Here is a 21,490-nt window from a genome sequence, read left to right as displayed (position 1 = left end):
GGATGTGAATGTGGTGCACGTAATGTTTCCATCCCGGCGGGCAAACACGCCGACCCGCGCGAGTTAGGAGCGCCTGCAGTGTCTCCGCTATGATGACAACGTGCTGATCGCGACCGCGAAACGATGGCGCAGTCTATCCTCGACGCTCTGACAGGTAGGCGCGCTTGGCTAGGCGGGGTTTACCGATTCCGAAAACGTCAACAGTCTACCTTCGAGCTCCAGGGTCCGATCTTCTCGGGAGTTTAGGCGACCGCTCGTCGTTTTCCCGCGCCGCGATGAACTCGTTCCACGACGAGCTCGAATTCTGTGTTCGGGAGGGTGCGAACCGCGAGTTTCAAGGGTGTAGAAAATAGGGGTCACTGACTCGTGCTTGATTCGGCTTGTTGATACTTTTTGTACGTTGCGATCTACGCTTTGTTCTAAGAACCGTACTCAGTTTCATGATCCTGGTGCTCGTGGCGGTCGTCTTGTCGATGTTCAGTCTCGTTTAATGATTTAATGTTATTTGTAGATGTCTCGTTGGATGGCTCCTCTGTGCAGTCTTTGCTGGAGTCGCAAACTCTGATAGCTGAAGTTGAGCAATCAGGTATATATTCTTACGTTAATATGTTTACTGAAAAAAAAAAATCTGGAATTTTCAAGGAATTTATCTTTTGGCCTCGAAAATCATTCAGATATTTATAGATTTTTATTGATCCTCAAAGAAATTTTTGGAATTTCATTTTTAAATTCACTCTTTTTATGACAAAATTGTTTCTTTTATTGTTTTTCTTCTTGGTAAAGCAAAATATCGACAATTAATTAGCAATAAATATGGCATTCATACGTTCCACATACATTTTTGTGCAACTTGCAAATTTTTACTTAAAACATGAAAGTAGACAACAACACATCACATTTCAAATTGGTATGTCTGTTTAATCACATTTTGAATCTTTATTAACAATTGCATTATATGCATATTATAATATAATTATTATATTGTATTACATTGTTTTCTAATTCTGTCTTTTATATTATGCTCACATTTGTTATATAATGCTTAAATTTTTTTCATCAGCAATTGATCAAGATGAGGAAGACATATTTCAATGTGGCAAGTGCAAGAGCCAGTTTACATCACTCCAGATGTTTGTACTCCACAAGAGGGCACATAAAAAGTCGCAGCAGCAAACAGTGGACTTGACTCAGTTTTTAACGAACGACGAGAGTCAGGTAATGCATGTAGAAGATGCCACGCAAGATGAGTCGCAGTATAATTCACAGGAGACCTTTCAGCTTGGAGAACCAATTATTCTCGAAGAAGCTGACATGCTATTTAGGTATGTTGTCATTGATAACTGTATTATTATCAATTTATTATATAGTATACAATAAAGAACTGTGAGTAAAATAAGCTGATTTTGACTTCTGGAATAAGCAAGTAAAAACAGTAGAGTTTTTGTACATTTTAAATTGCTGAATCTGATTTTGATCTTTAAAAAGTTTTAATTTGTTGAAGTATTAAATCAGTATATGAAGATATTAAACATCTAATGTTGTAAATTGTTATTGAGCATTATGAACGTATTAATTTGTGTTTTTTGTAATTATGCTGTATAATTCTGAATAGGAATAATTGTTCCATTTATTTTTTTAAATGTTTTTTTTTCTTTTTATGTATATATTATCCCCTTTTGTGTTACGTAACTTTATTGTTACTTTATTTTTGTGTGTTGTTTTGAAGATTATTCCTTACTTTTGTAAAACATGTTTCTTTTGAAAAATATCATCTTTCTCGAATCCACTTTAATTGTTACAGTGTGGATCAGGAAGCTGCCAATTATTTCATGACCGACTCTACGTTCAGCGTGCCGATTATCTTGAATACAGAGAGCCTGGACACTTTCGGTAACGCTGCCATCGAGGCGACGAAAGAGGACTCGAGCGAGATGCTGATACTGAAAAGCGACCTCAGTTCGCAAGAGGATACCTCAAGCCAATCCGAACATCCTTGTGTCTCGTTAGTCGACAACAAGCTATCTCTGGTGGACAATAAGACGCCTCTAGAAGACAACGAATCTTCTCTTGAGAACAACGAGACATCCCTTCAGGATAATTTACTCGATGAATCGGAAAATGACATTAATCGAACGCAGAACTTGAAGGTATTACTATTACTATTACTATTTCGGTGACTCATGTTTTCAATAAATATTTTTATTTCAAACTCATGTTTGAAATAAAAATATCCATAAAGTTTGATTCTATGACATTAAACTAAAGTAAATGTGACTAAATTATTTAATTACAAAAATTATTTGTGATTAATTATTAAATTACTTAATTATGAAAATTTATTGTGGGACTTTAAATGTAATAGTATATGTTTTTTTTTTTAATGCAAATTTCCATAAAATGTTAAAAATCACATTAATATAAATCTTTTAAATTAAGATGCACATTTTTCTGATTGTCATTATAGTATAAGTGCGGTTATTGCAACAAGCAGTTTGCAAAAAAATTCTATTGGCAACAGCACGAACGTTCTCACACTGGAGAAAAGCCTTATCAATGCGTAGTGTGCGGTCGTGCATTCGCGCAGAAATCAAACGTAAAAAAACACATGTCTTCGCACAAAGTATGGCCTGGTACTGCCATTCACTCGTTACCACCAGAGGTAAGAAATTTATAATTAAATTACTTAAATTAAATAAGACTTATTTTTCTCTTTTACAAGAAAAAAATTTTTGTATAAATATTTCTTTTATAAAAATACATTTTTGTAAGAATAAGAAATATCTGATAATATAAAAAAAAGTTACATTAAACTTTATTTTAATTTATAGTTGAATTTTTGAAATACTTTAATAGTACCTAAATATATATGTATTATATGATACATTATATATTTATTATAAATATTAGTTGATACATGATATATTTATTATAAATATATTATGTATTAATTAATATATTTTTAGTATATTTTTAATTATATACAAATATAATTAAAAATTACATTAGTTGTATATTTTTAAGGTGTTATTTTTAATATACAATTAAATTTTAATTTTATACATCTTATTTTATCTCTACGTTTCTTATTTTTACATATCATTTCAATTATTTTTTTCTGGAACTTTTAGGCGCCTCCGGATGGAAGCATCGACCGCACGTACCATTGTCAGTTCTGCAAGGAAACGTTCGACTCGTACAAAGCCCTGAAAGGTCACCTAATCGTCTCGCATTTGGCGCTGAAAGTATACAAATGTGTGCAAAGCAGCTGCAGCATGATGTTCTCGGATCTGGAGGAGTTCCTGGAGCACACGCGCAGTCACAAGTGCTCGGAGTATCGGTGCCACGTATGCGGCGAGGTGTTCAGCACCTTGTCGGATCTTGGCTGCCATCAGTACGTCCACTCCGTCCAGAAGCAGAAGACTACAGAGAAGTATTATTGCTGCTCGACTTGCAAATCGTCGTTCTCGAATCTGGAGGCGTTGCAGCATCACATGGAGACTACCACGCACAATTACGCGTGCCTGCACTGCGGCAAGAGCTTCCTCATCGAAAGATTTCTGCGCCGTCATCTCAAGACCCACTCGGCATCGGCGAGATTTGCCTGCGAGGATTGCGGCAAGGCTTTTAAAACAGAACAGTACCTGGCTAATCATAAGCTAATACACAGTGAAGAGACACCTTTTACTTGTCCGGTAAGTAAGAATAATTACAATAATAAGTAAAATTATAATTTTGCTTTAACAATATTCAGTTTTTTTCTTTGAAAATTGGACGTACCTTATGAAAAAAGTAAACTGTAAAATGGTTTAAGCAATTTCTGCAATTAAATAAATATTAGACAGGAAATAAGAAGTGGAACTTTGTACTTCATAATTTTTTCATATTAATTTATTAAATATGTTTTGTAGTTCTATATGTATAAACTGTGTGCTGACATGATTATTAGATTTAAAACACAATTGTAATGAAGCTAGAAATATTTCTATTTATATCGTGAAATTTAATATTTTATAGAACTGAAAAATGTATTTAATAACTGATATGAGAAATATTAAATTCTAACATCCCATTTGATCAAAAAAATATTTAACTTATTATTATAAATAAATTAGATTTATATTATAATCTATAGATATGGATGTTACTTTTTAGAAGCATAATAATTAAAATATATTGAAATGTGAATGTATATTGCTTATTTAGATATAATGTTTGTATTTTATATTTAAAATTGCAGCATTGTCCAGCCAGATTCAAACGGAAAGACCGATTGGGCCGGCACATGCTGATCCATGATTTGACAAAGAGGCTCAAGTGCCCATTTCGCAACTACCTGGGCTGCATGAGCGAGTTTTCGCGGCCCGACAAGCTCAAACGGCATTTATTGACGCACAGCAACGTTAAACGCTTTAGTTGCAGTCACTGCAATCGCAACTTCCATCGGGCACAAGCTCTCAAGCATCACGAGATGAAGCACAACCTTAAGTGCGACATCTGCTCCCACGTGAGTCTCAAGAGTTCTTAATTCATTCTCATGAAATGTTAATTACATAACTTCAACAGTTGACTATTAACTTTACGCAGGCCTTTAAGACTAAGGAACAGTTGCTTACTCACAACTGCGAGCAATTGAATGAGACCAAGAAGCACACCAGCTCGCAGCTACCGAAAAAGGCGTCCGGATCATTTAAGCCAAGAAAGCCCACTCCAAAGAGACAAACGTTATCAAAGACTGCAATTCCGCTTGCCGACAAAGAGAAATTAGAAAAGCTTAAAGCTGATGAAATAGAAAAAAAGGTAATTAAAATTTTAGATAGTTCTTCGTATTTTTTTCAATGTGTTTTAAAACTTCCTTTTTGTTTTTTTATTGACACCGCCATGCTTATATTTTTCTCATTTAAAAGGATTTTTTATTTTATCCCACACTACTTTTTAAAAATAAAAAATTTTTTTAAGAAAATGAATACTTTACATAAAATTACTTTTATCTTATATTTATTATTATTTAAAAATCGAATAAAACGTAGAAAATCCGAAAAAATCTTAAAAATCTAAAAAATTAGCACAATAAAGTTTATTTAAAAGCTGTTAATTCTACTTACAATTTTTTAAATACTTTATTTTACATTTGATTTTTTTTCTCTGCATTTTTTAATTCTATTCTTTGATGTTGTTACAGATTGCCTCTGAAACATTCAGATCTGACGATTTCGAAGAAGAATCCAGCAAGAAAATTGGGAACGTTCCTCTCATCTCGAAAATCGAGTCGATCGGTGATGAATTAAACGAGCGATCTAACTCGCCAGTTATGAGTTTTGAGGATGGTTTGAAGCGCAACATGGAATTTTACTCGCCCTACACGAGCGAGTAGAAATTTTGCAATATATATACATATATATTTTTGATTCGTATATTTAAATTGTACATCAATTAGGACGTAGACGAACCGTCGTAGCACGTGCAATGGGATCATCGGCGAAAAAAGTCGCAAATTGCATTTTATATTCGCGTACGATATTTTGTAGTTTACATATCTGTGATAATTGTATTATAAATGCTCTATTGATATAAGTAACTTATATATACATTTGCGCGCACATCGAAGATGTTCGGTGTCGCCTATTTCGATCCTTCTATGAGAAAACTCGTCGTATAGGCACACTAGCAGTAGTTATAACTGATACTTCGAGTACTGTCTGTCGAACACTTTCATTCGTTCGAATTTTTTTAACTATTATAAGGGCGTACGTATGATATCAGAGCTAAATAACAAAAATTGACAGCGCGACATCTCTTTTTAATTTATTTGTTATAAAATAATAAATCTAGACCAGAAATTACATGCGAAAGGTGTAAAATTACTTTTAAGAGAGATTATCAATTTTATAAAATACCTAATGTTTGTATTGTAACTATTCCTGAAGATGCTTTCCTTTAGACTTGAATCCTGATTAGTCAACATTTTTTTAACTTCCACGAATTTAGTCATCTTATTAAATTTGAATTAATTTATCAATTTCTTAATTGTAAGTTAATATTTAAAACCTAAGTAATGTTCTAGATACATGAAAAAGAGTTAAATTTACCTCTAGTTTGAAATCAATTCAAAAGCACTCTGTTGTGTAAGCTACTACTATCTTGTGATAATTCTTATATTTGAAAGGAAACGGTCAGCGAAACCGCAATCAGTATCTTGAGATTAGGGGTGAAAATAAATTGTATATGCTTTACATCGTAGAATCGAGAGCTTTCTTAGTAGCTTAGTTCAAATTAACATGTACGGTTGTTAATCGATAGAGATCATGCCGTTTCGTAAAACGTATCAGATTAATAATCGGGAGCAGGGTAAAGTTGCTCAACGAGATCAGTCATACAGAAGCTGCCTTATCGCTCTACTTATCTTCTTCTTTCTGTGTCTTATTCTTATCCTTGCCTGTATACCTTGGAAAATACAAAATCAGAGAAATTGTAAAGGTATTCAATGTACTGAGCAGGTATGTTTTGAGTAGAGATTCAATTTTAGACAATCCTTATAAAAACGTGCTACTGGGCAGTATTAAATTGGCCAGTAATTAATATTTATTTTTATTAAAAGTATTATACTTTAATACTCAAAATAAATAATAATTACTAGCCAATTTAACCAACTGCTTAGTATTATATTTTTATAAGAGAAATGTATATAATACATATCTTGTGTATGTGTATGTGTATACACACACACACACACACATATATATATATATATGTGTGTGTGTGTGTGTATATATCAGAATGTATATAATAGTGCAATAGTAAAATAGATGTAGATGGATTTAATAAGATATTTCTTAAAATTATCTTTATATTATTTATATTAGTTATATTAGTATAAATCTTATTTTAAATGTATTTATTAAAACTTACTGCTACAGTAAATTTACTTATATCTTTGAATAATTTTACTGAGTATTTTAAACAGCATCGCTATCAAGAACGCACAAAAGAAGTAACAATCATAACAATTCCAACAACTCAAAGACCTTCAACAGAAAGAGTGGTTCTATCAAGTACTCAGACAACTCCAAAAATAGTAATTACATCCACTACAACCACAAAAAGTAGATCAACAGAAGATATCAATGTCATTACTGAAGATTACTTGAAGAAGAATGTTAAAGGATTTCGTCACTTTGAGCGTTATTTTGAAAACAAGATGAATGAAATAACATCACCTACTCCTATTGTCCCTGGTATAAAAATTTTTATGAAATTATAACAATACTTTGTTGAATTTTATGTTTATTTTGGAACATTTTAATCGATGTTATTAGTGACTTAATTATTAAAAATTTTATTGAAAAATTATAATTTTAATAAAATGTTAATTTATTTTTACAAAATATTAGCATTTTTTGTTGCAATTGTATATTAAAAATTTATTACACTTTTATTAAATTTTTTATTAAATAAAAATAATTTTTTGCCCAAATTTTATTACATTTTTATTGAATTTTTATTAAACAAAAATTTATTTTTGAAGAGAAATATAATTAAAATTTCTTTGTATTTTCATTAATATTTTATCAAATTTATTGAAATGTTAAGTTTATCGAAAAATTTCATTAAAATTTTATTAAAATTTTTCTGTTAGAGGTGACTGATGATATCGATGATAAAGCAGTTTCAATATCACAGAGTGGACCAATTATTAGCACCAATACGTCAAAATATACTACAGTTGTTGATATTATACAGGATGTTATGACTTCAAAATTCGTTAAAAAACCTACAAATGATTTTACCGATAGATATTACGACTTGGAAAAATCAGAAGCTGACATTATGACTAATACATTGTCGACTCAGTCAAATGACCTCGAAAGAAATGCTTTTGAAAACTCCACTAAAAAATTTGAGAGATTAAAAGCTATGAGTGGTATTGATAATTATGAGGATTCTGTAGTTACAGAGGTCAACGCGATGATAATTAATGAGACTGTAACTGAAGAGAGTTCTCCTGTCAATTATACTCCATTTATAGATGTGAAGTTTTCAACTACAAAAGTTAAAAATGTAATAAAAATTTAATATATTGAAATTTATTTGCTTTTGGGATTCCACAGTCATTGCACCAGTTAGACAACAAATAAAAAATAGAATTAGTCAATAAACAAATAAAAACAACTTATGTAATTACAGTCTTAAGTAAAAGATATTTTTTAATTAAAATTGCATGAAAATTGAGAAATCTAAAAAGTTTTAATCAATTAATTTGTAATTTATTATTTTAAAATCTTATTATTTTAATTTTTTTTTCTTAAACAGTTATTTAATTATTGGTAATTCTTCAGCAACTGATACAATGACTCTATATTCATTTATTTGTGTTGAAATTAATATTTAATACATATGGCCTTGGTGAACAAAATTTTCATGAAATCTTAATATTAAAAAAAATTTATATTCTAAATTCACAAAAAATCTGAAAAATTATTGTAAATTTTTTCAGATAAGTTTTTTTAAAAAGTTTAGAATATGAAGAAGTATTGCAGAAAATTTTGTAAGTTTCTTAAAGATTCGAGTTATAAAATTATATAAAAATTCTCAAAAATTATTTTAAAAAGTTGTCACCAAGGTTAAATTTACATAAATATTTTCAAATCTGCGGAACTTTCTTAAAATTTATAATAATATTTCAATTTATAGAAAACTGAAGATATAATGAATAAAACGACCATGAGCACAAAAAGTTATACAGAAGAATACAATGTAACTTTTAATGGAACAGAGAAATACAGCATCCCTGTAAATTACAATGAGAATCTTATGATTACGACAGGAACTACTGTTCTTGATGAGGACATGAGTATTTGCACAACAGGACATTGCAAATACATTGCCAGTAGAATGCTGTCCTACATGAATCACTCGGTCGATCCTTGCGAGGACTTCTACGAGTACGCTTGCGGTGGTTTCGAAGCCAATCCACAGCTGATAGACGAAAACCTAGTTCGGAGATCTAGAAACTACCAACGGATTGCTAGTAAATTTATTATTGATAACGTATAATTGCTAATAAATTATTAATTATTTAATAATTTAGTCATTTAAAATAATTTTATTGTTATTAAAGTTATGCTGGGAGAGATTTTATAAACACATATTTTAATGTATTAACTTCTTTCCTAATCTCTTATTTGTTGTAATTGTTCAAAATAATTTTAGATCAGATGTTAAAAGAGAAACGTGAGAACGTGCATTCTACTTTTGCGACGTACTACGACAGTTGTGTGCAATATGAAAAAAATATGAATTTTAGTGAAAGAATAAAAATGGGTAAGTTGAAGATATCCAGCATTTAATGAACAATCAATAACTTTGAATAAACATTTATCTGAAAAATAATAAAATTATAACAAATAGCTGTTGTGACGGGCGTTGATTAATTTTCTTTTTGTAGCAAATGATACGTTAAGAAAAATAGGACGGTTCTATGAATATAATAATACCACTGTGTGGGGTTTTAATTACATGGACTTCACCAATTTACTCGCCCAATTAATGTTACATCATAGGTAAGTTTTAAGGCAGATTTATTAAAATGTTATTATAAATTAGGATTATTTCGCAGCGCTCTTTTATTTGATGTCGTGCCAGAATTGGACGAATATTATCCAAACAATTTTACATTGAAGATAAGTCCCACGACTTATGAGAGTCCTTTTAAAACGGAGCACGTGGAGGATCCGTGCTTCGAGGACAAATTAGAGACGAAAGGACAGTACGTGGATCTTGAAATTTTGTACAACAATTATAAAGAATGCAAGGTACAAACCGCTTAATTTATCATAAAATAATTGACGAAAATTTTTTAATCAAATTTTATTAATGTGAAGAAATAAAGATAATTTTGCTTTTAACTTAACAAAATCTTTTCTCAAGGAAATCCATCTTTTTAATTTAGCTAATGTTCTTTTGTTAATAAGTTCCTATTGAGATTCCTGTAGAAGTTAAAGAAATAAGTAGATAAAATATAGATTAGAAAAGTAATAAAATGAATTAGTAAGAGAGGAACGGAGTTTAATTAGTAATAATTAATAATAATTAAGAACAATAATTATTTTTCCACAGAATGATACAAGTGAATTTATAAGATCCGTTAGGAAAGCATTGACAGAGCTGAATGTTTTCAAGGAGTTAAACTTAGAATGGAATATACAATCCGAATACATAGAAAAAACCGTTTATGTGATCGAGTCTGTTATAATGCAAGAGTATTTTTCGGTAATTAAACTTAAAAACACAAAGGTTTTGATAACTATTTTTATTCGTCAACAAAACGTTATATTATATTAATTCCACAGAACTTTCCGTCTAAAAGTGAAATGCGGGAGGCGTATTTGATGAATGACTACAGCAAAGTTACTTTAGAAGATTTGCAGAACAACAGTACTTTTGTAAGTAAAAACACAGAAAATTTTAGTAACCTGTCTACAAAAAAAAAAGGAAAAAATTGTAAAATCAAATATTTCACTCTAATGTTTAAAATGTTACATTGTCAGCAACTTTTAATCTTTCACTTCAATTTTCTTCCGCAGATAAATTGGGCACAATTAATTCACTTGTTAACAGGACTGGACATGATAACTAACGCGAGTATTCAAGTTTATTTCTACCCCGCGTTGACCAAAGGTTTATACAAATTAGAGAAATATGCTCAAGAGGATCCTATTGGTCTCAACAATGCAATAATGGGATTGTACGCGCACAGGCTTTATCAGGAGGTAATCTCTATATGTTGAGATATTTCGCTTGCAAATATAGAATAAAAGAAAAAAATATATATACAGATTTAAATAAAATAAATACAAAAGTATATCACAAAAATAATATAGGACTACAAAAAAGTTTTTTGGAAATTAACTAAAATCAGAATAGACTTTTCTTGTAGGTTTTAATGTGTTGAATTCAAAAATTGTCTTTTAATAATTTTATATTTTATATTAATAAAAATTATCACTTTTTACATTTTAATAATTATTTTTATTGATACAATAAAATGAAATTCTTGGCAGCTGGTTTTGCCGAAGCGTGATAATGTGAAGGATTATTGTCTGCATGTGGCTACTTATCTTCTACAGCTGGAAGCGTCTAGTTTATACATTTCGTCTTTTACCGATCACGAAATAGTGCAAATGAATCAAATGGTAAATAAACTTGAGTATAAATAAAATATACATGTATAAGTTCTCAATTTTTTTGAATTTATAAATTACTTGTTTTTCATTCTTCGATTTTTATTATTCATATCAATAGATAGAAAAGACGTTCAACGATTTGAAGCGAACGTTATCAATAAATATGCAAGAAGCACAATGGGCGAAAGAGGAAGGACGAGAAGAATTATTAAAAAAGATTAGTAGTCTAAAACTCACACTTCCTGTTGTGTCCTATTTCAAGAATAGAAACTTGTTATATGATGAATATAATGTATCAGAGGTAAAATATTCTTCACTATTATTTTATTAAAATTAATTGATATATTATTAAATATAACAGATAAAAATATAGAATTTCAAAAAATGTTATGAATAAGACATTTTATAACATTTATATATATATATATATATATATATATATTTCTTTTTCTTATTTTAAAGTTTAAATTTATATTTAGAATTTCTATCTATTCTCCATCTTAATTAAAACATTCTTACTTGTATATCTTATCTGGTTTTTTAGTTACATATATTGGCAATTTCAGATAATTTTGGATGACAATTATTTCAACAATTCGATGATTCTATTGAAAAGATACAGAACTCTAATATACGCTGAACCAAGTAGACAAGTTGGCGATCCACAGCAAATGTAAATATGTATATAATTAATTGATGCTCAATTATTTCAACTTAGATTAATAAAATTCTAAATATTTAATTGTATAGATTTGTATAGTAATTTTATTTATGTATTTTTTTATAAATCTGGAACAAAAAGGATTTATATCTTTTAATTCAAAAATATAATCTTTCTATATAAGATATAATCTTCCTTATAATCCTTTCTAAGTTATATATATATATATATATATATATATATATATATATATATATAAATCTTTCTTTTAAACTCTAAATTTTTATTATCTACAAATTACGTTACAGTTGGACATATTACGCTACACCGTTTCAGTCGAAGGCCCGAACGATCTATGCTCTAAACCTCGTCGTGATTCCTTACGGTGTCATTGATTGGTCCTTAATAAATGATGAATTATCTTTCGACTATCTTGTGCTGGCAACGCTTGGAAATTTAATAGCTCATCAAATTGCCCATCATTTCGACGCAAATGGTAAATAACTACATCATACTAATCATACAAATACCTAAAGTTATCAATATTTTTCATAATTTCCTTTTATCTCTCTTAAAGCTCATGCAACTTTACGTATAGTTCATAAAAATTAAAAAAGATTAATTTATAATATTGATTTTAAAGACTAAATTAAAATAAATATCAACTATTATTTTTCCTGGATTTCTTTTAAGTCTTTTATTATCCAAATTATATTTTCTAACAGGTATACACTACTGGGATCAAACCAAAAATACTCAGGATTCCCTGATGTTTGAGAACGAATTCACAAATGCTCATTTCGACGATTACGTTAACTGTCAAAAGGAGAATATGTACCAAAAGCCTATAAAAATGACATTACCCTTCACTGATCAAATTGTGTCCTTTACGGTGAGCTGTTGCTTAACCCTACTGTTCTATTCGAATTTCCTATTAATATCACTTAGGTCAATATGATCAAAAACAGGGATTTTTTACCAAGAAAAAAAACTCGAATTTTAAAGAGATTTATTTTTTTAATAACAAACAGAAAAGGGATTGTTAGAAAGACTCTATGTGGTTTGACATAACAGACAATTTGTGTTTCTTGCGTATCGCTTGATTAATTGAATCGTTCGTAGACGCAAAATGTTGATATATGTAAATATTCTAGATTCCGCGATTGACCTTGAACGAGCGATTGTCTGAAATTATGGGGCTCAGACTAGCCTATGATACTTTGGCTTTTACGAGGTCGGATACGAAGAGACTACCGTGGATACAACTCCGTATCAACCAATTATTCTACCTCGCCTACGCTCAGGTACTGTTCTCAGTTCGTTTTACATTAACAGCAGTTTCATTTAGTGAGATCTCTCTTAGTCCTTGGAGCGGACAATCATGTAACAATTCTCGAACCTTCAAGCATCTTAAGGTTAATTTACACAATGTTTTTTTTACTAGCAAATTAGGAAATAAAAAGAATATAATTTTATGTAGACATGTAAAATTATAAGGATTTATTTCTTTTATACCAGAATGTTTACTCAAATTTTGTAAAAGAATTTTTTAGTTTCTAAATTTTTTAAGATTTCCAAATTCAAGTTAAGATTATAGAATTTTTAAACGCAATTTTTTTATGGAATTGAAATAAATTTTATTGTACGTGTTTTTTACTGTACCTAAAACAAAGAGAAGCTACTCAAATTTTAAATATTAAATTTAAAAGAAAAAATACTATAAAAAATATAAGTGAGATGAACTGAATGATATCTAACAATCTGACGACACGCAGATCTAACTTATCAGAAGTACAGAATTCGAAAGGTAATTAAACACAACGCCAATTTAGAGTAATAAACAGTTTTCTACTGCTAATAATTTTTTAAAATAAAATTTGCGATTTATATAAATACAAAGAATGTATGTAAATGTATATGTATGCCATTTTTATTACTCTCTCTAATAAATTATTGACATTTTCCATTAAGAAAAAGATAAAGATATAATTGTCAAAAGATAAAATTAAAATTTTTTCTGAATATCAAAATGATACGATTTTCAAAAGTAAAAAAAATTGCTTAAAATTTCAGGTTTCTCTGATTTTTTTTGGTAGTAAACATTCTGTACAATACGTGAATAGAATTATTTTTTTGCTATTTTCTAATTCGCTGTAAAGCTAAGAGACCTAGGACGCTAGTTGTTAGTAAAAAAGCATTGTGTGAATTAACAAGATGTGTACTTAAAAATTTTGTAAAAAAATTCCCTGAGAACTCCTGGTTTTTTCAAGAAATTTATTCAACAAAATTTTACGTGAGAAAATTTTTTTAATGCAACTTTAAATAAATTTATTATATTCTTTAGTATTCCTTAAATCATATGAAGTTATTCGAGTTTTAAATATTAAATTTCAGGAAACAATATAAACCAAATAGCACATAACGATTCGCTCGCAATAATACTAACTAAAAGTAGAGAATACGAAATATGATTAAATATACAATATCAATTTAAAATAATGTACTATGTTTTATTATCACTTTTATTGTTAACAAAAACTCACGAATTACACGAAAATAAACATGAATTGATTGTCGCTAATCGAGTGTCGACATTTTATTACCAACAATTTAAAAAAACAGAAAAAGAAATATTTCAATTAGAAAGAGATAGAACTTAAAAATAAGATTTCAAAATTTTGAATTTTAATAAAATTACATAATTTCTTGAAAATTTCAGATTTTCCCAGATTTTCTCAATAGTATACATCCTGATTAACCATTAGATGAAATTGAATGATAAAAATCGAGAATTCGTAAGAATTATGATTTCTTAAATCTTTTGACAGTTTTCGAACTGTCCCAAAATAATCAACACTTAGACATCTCTACGTTGCAGATGTACTGCACAAAGATGCCGCTTACGTCGTCGTATGTCTCTCTGTACGAAAGCGGGGATCTGCCAAACCGGATCCGCGTATTCGTCTCTGCGTCGAATAACAAGCTCCTCGGCGAAGCATGGAAATGTGCGTCTGGTTCGCAGATCGCACCCAACGATATCTGCAACGTGTTCCCGTACATAGAAACCGAGGAGACCGCGATAGTACTCCCGGAGTGAGGATTGTTCGCGGAAAATACAAGTGAACGAGCGAACTTGCAGAACTTCAAGATCTAGCAGACGAACCAATGTAAACTAGTCGTTCATAAAATGGATTAATTGACGGACACAGAAACACAATTCAGATCCGTTCATATTCTGTGAGAAATTCGCGTATAAACATCTGTATAACGCAGTTTTAAAATTTAATTTTAAATACTAAGCGCTGATTTCATCGCGCATTCGCAATCAATAAAACTGTGTCACTCAAAAGTTCTAAGAGTTTTAAAGTAAAAAAAATGAATATCTGTTTTACTTCTGTATCTCTATTTGTAGAGATTCTCGTTCACATACAATAAAAACGTGCTTTAAGTTTAGTTGGCAAAAAGCAATGGCTTCGATAAACACGTTGTTGCAAGCGCGTCGTTATGAGTTTAAACGTTATAACTAGAAGTACGAAAGACAAAGAAAAATAATCTGAAGGAATATGAATCAATAAACAATTTTCTTTTTACATGAAGGTCACATCGAACTTAACTGAACGCTAAATTGGAGAGCGTCCGCAAATCACTTTAAGTGACAACATTCTCCAGTCACTTATTTTAAGGAACAAAAGTAATACAGCTTTAGAGCTCATTCACACCACGTAATAAACAATCGCACGCACGCGTCATCATCATTCATTGTACTCTACGCGCGATTGTCCTATTCGACTAGAAAGCACAATTAGTGTCTACAGTTCACCATCAAGCGGTTCTTCTCACTTTTCCTCTCATAGTTTCTTTTTATCCAATTCTTCCATGGATTTCGTACGACGATCCATATTCCCTGAAATAAAAAAACATTTGTAAATGGCACATTAAGATTGTTACTCTAACATCAACTGAGTTGTGACATTTGATTGAAAAAGATTTTTTTAAACTCTCGATTTAAAAAGCACAATATAGGCCATAGAATAAAGGAAAATAGAATTAAAATTAAAAAACAAAATTAACAAAAAATATAATTGTTTTTTAATTAAAAACTAAATAATTTATTAAGAGATATATGTAGATTTATAGAGATTCATAGATTTATATTAAAATTTAAATGAAAAATTCTCTCAAGAATTAAAAAATAAAATTTTAGAAATTAAAATATTTAAAAATTCGAGAAGTAAATTCGAGAATTTAACAAAAATCTGACATCTTTAAATTCAGAAATTGCAGAATGAAAACAGCCAACGGTTATAATAAATAATTTTGTAGTTTATTTAAATGATTAATCATTGATCTTCTTAACTAGAATTTCGAATATATATATGAAAACAAAGTCGAGTTAGGATATTATACATGAACAAGTCCTGAACAAATCACGGGTAAGTTTTAGGATGGTTGACAGTAGCAGTAACGGCAACAATGGCAGCAACGAATGATTAATCAAGTGCCGCAAACTCAGTATTACTGTTGCAAACCACCAAGCAATCACACATCGATGCATAATCAATTAATTAACACATACCGCTTACATCCGTGTCAAATTTGCTCAGATGGGAGACAGACTGTTTTAGAGTAGGTTTCTTTCCCGTCTGCAGCAATCAGCACAATGCATTTGAAAGGAACAAGAAGTTAGTTACAAAAATTAATCAGCTATTGACGAGAACAGTGCTTATCTAGGTGACATATAATCACTGGGATTAAAGAAAAAGCTCAAAGAAAGAGAATTTACGATATTACATAAATACTTTTTTCAAATTATCTTCCTCTTTTCAAATTATCCTTCATTTTCAATATTTTTTTAAAAATCCTACTCCTGAAAGTCTAGAGAAGGATTACAATCTGAATGCATTTCGTACATGAGATAACTGATACGTAATGCACACGCGTGCAATATAAATGTGTAGTAAAGAACAATAGCGCACAAGGTAAACTTGTAATTTTATTCCGCACTTTTTTATAATCGCTATAAGGAAAGGAATAAAACTTCCTATCATTTTGGCTGAAGTTTGCGATTATAAGTTCACGTTGTGCGTGCATCGTTCCTCGCTGCTACTAAGTTTATTACGCTGCACGCGAATACATTACTTATCAGCTGCCGTCTGTATTTTACCTCGAAGTATTGATGCCATAAAACGCAACCGTAGACGCAAAGAACGGAGACTAGAGACTGGCAAAGCAGCCAGACGAGGATATTGAGAGCTTGAGTGCGTTCAAACAAGGCCGCACCATGGCGTATACATAGCAGAGCCTCTGTTACCATGATTGCCCCATAGACCCAACACTGCGTTCCTACTCGGCTACATGTCGAGTCGGTTACGTACATATAATACTGCCTGTAATAAACAACAATGTTTATTATAACAGACGCTACTTCAATTGCACGCTAAAATACACATTTTTTTAATATATCATATTAATATTATAGTATTTGACTCACAAATTACACGTAATACTTAATAATATAATGTAAACTTAAAGTTCGTAATTCCGAAATTTCAATATATTTGGCAAAAACATAAAATTTCGAAAGTACTTGAATTTTCTAATACTCATTTATCTTGTTTACATATTAAATCGAAATGTATGCACTTTCTCACCTAACAGACGGCGCGACTATAACGCCGATCAATACTAATCTGCCCACTACAAACGGATGCGATGGCGGAAATTCGTAAACATGCTTCAAGAAAAAGGTATTCAGTTCGGAGACCTGCCAGAATATCACTAATTGGCACAAAGCGACCAATCGCATATGCGTGCAAGTTGGATCAAGCCATCTGACGGATGTCCAACTGCCAGGAGTAAATTGCAGCATTGCTCTCTTCAGCTTTCCAGTGGTGCTTTCGATATCACGAATACTGACCCACCTGTATTCAGGAAACAAGTCAAAGATTTCAATATTCTCTTCAATGAGAAACAGGGAAAGACTCTTCTTTGGGAGTCTTGAAAATAAAACTAAAATAAAGTTTTTATAAAAGAGAAATAAAATTCGGCAAAGTAGAATAAATTTTCCATTAAACTGGAAATTATTACACCTAGAGATTAAAAATTGCAAATTCAAGATTAGAATTTCACCATCTATATAATTTTAATTTTAATCAGTTTCGTTCTAACTAATTAAATTCTAATCTCCAATTCACAATCCTCAATCTCCAAACCGTAGTTAACGTAATAAACGAAGGATAAAATTTGAAGGACATTTTCAAGATTCAAACAAAGTTCTTACTTGTACTCTCTCATCTCCAGTATGGAGCAGATCTTCATACCGACACCGATACCCAATCCATTGCACACTAGAACATCTAGAAACAACGCGTCCCACCAGCACTCAACAAAATTTGGCAATAAATGAGCAAAGGCGATTTCCGTCACCTCCCACATGACACTGATGGCCCAGAGGATACCGTAATGACGAATCAGAATGGCTTTGAAGGCCCAGCCAAGGAAGTGAGCCACCGCGAACACATCCAAGTGATTCCAGACCCTTTCTGGCGTGATATCCGAACAGTTGACACCATACTCCTTGTCCATGTCGATATGGAAAGAAGCTAGACCTGGGTCCACCCACACCAGAATCTTCCTGACTGTCTCATAGTTTTGAAACAGTAGGAACAGCAGAAACATCAGGTAGAGCACGCTGCAGCCAAACACTATTCGCCACACAACAGGATGTGGCCTGGTAAATGGGCCGTTGGGGAATGTCAAGACAGATATGATGAGGAAGAAGAAAATAATGCACAGCATGCCAGCCCACAAGTTGTCTTCTATATTAGTGGTATTTCTGAAAAAAATTTATTAAAAAAAAAATAATACCAAATCTATGAACATACTGTATATTTTGACATGAAAATATCACATGCAACTTGTAATTTACATTTACATAAATATTCTAATTAACTAAATTGTAAGCAGCGATTGAAATCAGAGCAAAGTTGCACAAAGTTTATCTGTATTTATTAATCACAATAGAAACATAACAATCTATACGTTTTTCAATATCTACTAATACATATAAAATTAATATCTATAATACTAGCTAATCAAACTTAATTTAAATATTTGGTAATAATTATGACTGCTACTTAAATTTACATAAATTTTCTTGCTAACTGAATTGTAAATAACAATTGAAGCAGAACAATCCAAGTTACAAAATTCATGTATTTATTAATCATAAAATATAATGATTGATACACATTTTTCTATTATATAAAAAATTAAAATCAATAATACAAGCTAATCAAGTATCCATAAGTAGTTGTGTGAGAAAGAAGCCAAGACTAGAGACACTTAATTTGAATACAATTGGCAGTTTACCGATCAGTCCATTATTTATAATAATTTATTTTATTATTAATTATGTTGCATCGATTTTCAAACATAAGAATGGAACAAATGTTATTCTGGATTATTTTTCTTTTCTAACAAAAATATAGAAAAGAACAAACTAGACTGGACATATTCTCGATTTCCAGTGAGAAATAGGTTCTTTACCATGGTTTTGTTTAAAATTAGATTATGCCCAGTTTCATGACATATACTTTGACGATTTACTTTATTTTTATTTTATGACTTTTGATCAAGGTTTCTTCCATCTGACATGGTTGTAATTCATTGTTATAGCATCATATCATGAATATTAGAATTTTTAACAATTAATTTTGCCATTCTCTTGTACAATATTATATTCATGTACTGAAGAAGGATAAATCCAAAACATATCAGTATTTCTACTCTTTATTCTTTCTCTATTAATATTGAGAATAAATACAAGCATGTTTTTTCAACTGTAAACTTGCTGTCAATGGTATAAGCTAATTGAACTCAATTTATATCTGTGATAATAATTAAAACTATTGTCTAAATTTACATAAAATTTTCTCACTAACCGATTTATAAGCAGTGACTGAATCCATGTTGCACAAAGTTCAGCTATATTTATTAACCATAATAAAAACATAACAATTTGTACATATTTTTCAAAACATTTCTATTACATAAAAAATTAAAATCAATAATTTAAGCTAATGAAATTCGATTTAAATCCCTGGTAATAAACTGCTATCTAGACAAGAACACATAAAAATATTAAGTAGAATTGATAGCTCAACAAGTTATATAATACAGTCAAGTTAAATAAAAGTGTAATCATGTGGCTTATAATAGACAGACCGAGGACAAATTATAATTGTTCCATAACAATTGCATATAGAATTTGATGTGTATATATATATATGTGTATTTTATCTTTTTCAACTTATATTTATGTAATTATTTCAAAAAAATTACAGTAAAACTTTTTCCTCTTTTTATTAGCATTTCTTGCCGATAACAAATTAAAATTCATTTATATGTAACAAAAGTCATTCTGTGACAATGTCGATGTAGAAATGGACAATGTCATGTCCATTTCTACCAATTCAGCTTTAATCTCAGTTTAACTTACTTTTTATCTTTTTCCATTTATAAAAATAAGAAAACCTGAGATTAAAGTCAGAGATTAAATGTAACTGCGCCTTACAATACTTCACAATCATTCACGACTACGTTCACGCTGTTGCAGTGCAGCCTTAACATACAAGAATTGCATCATTCGGGACACAATTAGATCATCGGCAATCAAAGAATTGTATATTGCATTTTCAGAAGATTGTATATTTTATCAAAATTAGATACCGAAAATTTGATACTGCTCACAGCAAATCCAATTGCACTCAAAAAAACTGTATAAAATTTCCTCGGCTTCATCACGTGGTCCTTTAACCAAACGCACACATTTTACACAAAGGAAAACGAGAGTGAAAAGGAAAAAAACTGCGAGACATATACGCAATCTGTACCCGCGAACTCGAAAGAGTCATACAAAGCGAGTGTCAGGCTAACCTGGTGAACACCGAGTATATGACGGCGCCGATGGAGATGAGCAGCAGGGTAATGCTGTGTGGTTTGTAGAAGAACTCGAGGGAAATGTCGTCAACCGGTCTCTCGTTGATGCTCGGAAAACTGTCGGTCCCGGCGTGAAGCCTGGGCTGCTCCTCGGCAGCATGATAATCGACGGTGTTAGACGACGCCTTGGCGTCGTCGTCCTTCCGTTGCAACATTTCTGTCGACATCCTGTCCGCGAACAACTCGCTTCACTACCTCAACCACGCTCGAGCAGCATCAGCAAACAGAACACGCGTGACTCCGCCGTGCGCACCACTGTGCCCGACCACCTAAATACGCGCGTGAAATGAACACGCCTGCGGCTGCTGCGATAAAACTCGCATGAAGTTGTGCACACGCGGCGCGCGCGTTAACAACTCTCGATCATTCTCGAACTTGTGAGACGATCGCGCACAACTTCACGCCGACCAGCTGAGCTAGCGCGCGCGATTGGTCGAGCGAACGAGACGGCGTACGTGGACGAAGTGAGCTTCTAGGAGGGGGAGAGGAGAATGGGAAATGGCGGGAAGAGCAGGGAAGAGGCACGCCTGATAGAATGATGAGATATATCGTTCTTCTTATGAACACCTTTGTATCTTTCGATCGTTATTCAACGTCACATTAGCTGTGTCAATTATGGAACAATTACCCATTGACCGTGTATATCGAA

At 31.2% G+C, this 21,490-nt stretch overlaps 3 protein-coding genes across 5 annotated transcripts; 2 read left to right on the top strand and 1 right to left on the bottom strand.

Moving 5' to 3' along the window:
- Nucleotides 1-12: 12 nt before the first annotated feature.
- LOC105830705 (zinc finger protein 341) lies at nt 13-5,840 on the top strand. The gene is made up of 9 exons (XM_012670210.3): nt 13-154; nt 512-586; nt 1,061-1,322; nt 1,802-2,147; nt 2,465-2,659; nt 3,129-3,692; nt 4,238-4,504; nt 4,585-4,797; nt 5,180-5,840. The coding sequence occupies exons 1-9, from the start codon at nt 124-126 to the stop codon at nt 5,369-5,371; spliced, it is 2,145 nt and encodes a 714-aa protein (XP_012525664.1). The 5' UTR covers nt 13-123; the 3' UTR covers nt 5,372-5,840.
- Nucleotides 5,841-6,054: 214 nt separating this feature from the next.
- On the top strand, nt 6,055-15,294 carry LOC105830703 (neprilysin-1). The gene is made up of 17 exons (XM_012670208.3): nt 6,055-6,494; nt 6,962-7,232; nt 7,634-8,055; nt 8,689-9,025; nt 9,208-9,318; nt 9,443-9,557; nt 9,614-9,809; nt 10,114-10,266; nt 10,347-10,439; nt 10,581-10,766; nt 11,058-11,189; nt 11,299-11,481; nt 11,747-11,853; nt 12,150-12,337; nt 12,567-12,733; nt 12,996-13,145; nt 14,720-15,294. Exons 1-17 carry the CDS (start codon nt 6,303-6,305, stop codon nt 14,936-14,938), a joined length of 3,222 nt encoding a protein of 1,073 aa, XP_012525662.1. The 5' UTR covers nt 6,055-6,302; the 3' UTR covers nt 14,939-15,294.
- Nucleotides 15,295-15,403: 109 nt separating this feature from the next.
- LOC105830706 (phosphatidylserine synthase 1) lies at nt 15,404-21,158 on the bottom strand. 3 transcript variants are annotated; one of them, XM_028192746.2, is made up of 7 exons: nt 20,779-21,158; nt 19,785-19,827; nt 18,122-18,676; nt 17,493-17,762; nt 17,006-17,228; nt 16,418-16,484; nt 15,404-15,745 (listed from the first exon to the last, which is right to left on the bottom strand). In XM_028192746.2, exons 1-7 carry the CDS (start codon nt 20,939-20,941, stop codon nt 15,690-15,692), a joined length of 1,377 nt encoding a protein of 458 aa, XP_028048547.1. In that variant the 5' UTR covers nt 20,942-21,158; the 3' UTR covers nt 15,404-15,689. The 3 variants fall into 3 exon arrangements, with proteins under 3 accessions (XP_028048547.1, XP_028048548.1, XP_012525665.1); XM_028192747.1 differs by having other exon boundaries at nt 19,785-19,801; nt 20,779-20,912; XM_012670211.3 differs by lacking the exon at nt 19,785-19,827 and having other exon boundaries at nt 20,779-21,155.
- Between the last annotated feature and the right edge of the window lie 332 nt (nt 21,159-21,490).

Source organism: Monomorium pharaonis, chromosome 5 (genome assembly GCF_013373865.1).
Source record: "Monomorium pharaonis isolate MP-MQ-018 chromosome 5, ASM1337386v2, whole genome shotgun sequence".
Classification (NCBI taxonomy): Eukaryota; Metazoa; Arthropoda; class Insecta; order Hymenoptera; family Formicidae; genus Monomorium; species Monomorium pharaonis.
This window is presented reverse-complemented; position numbering and strand designations above follow the sequence as displayed.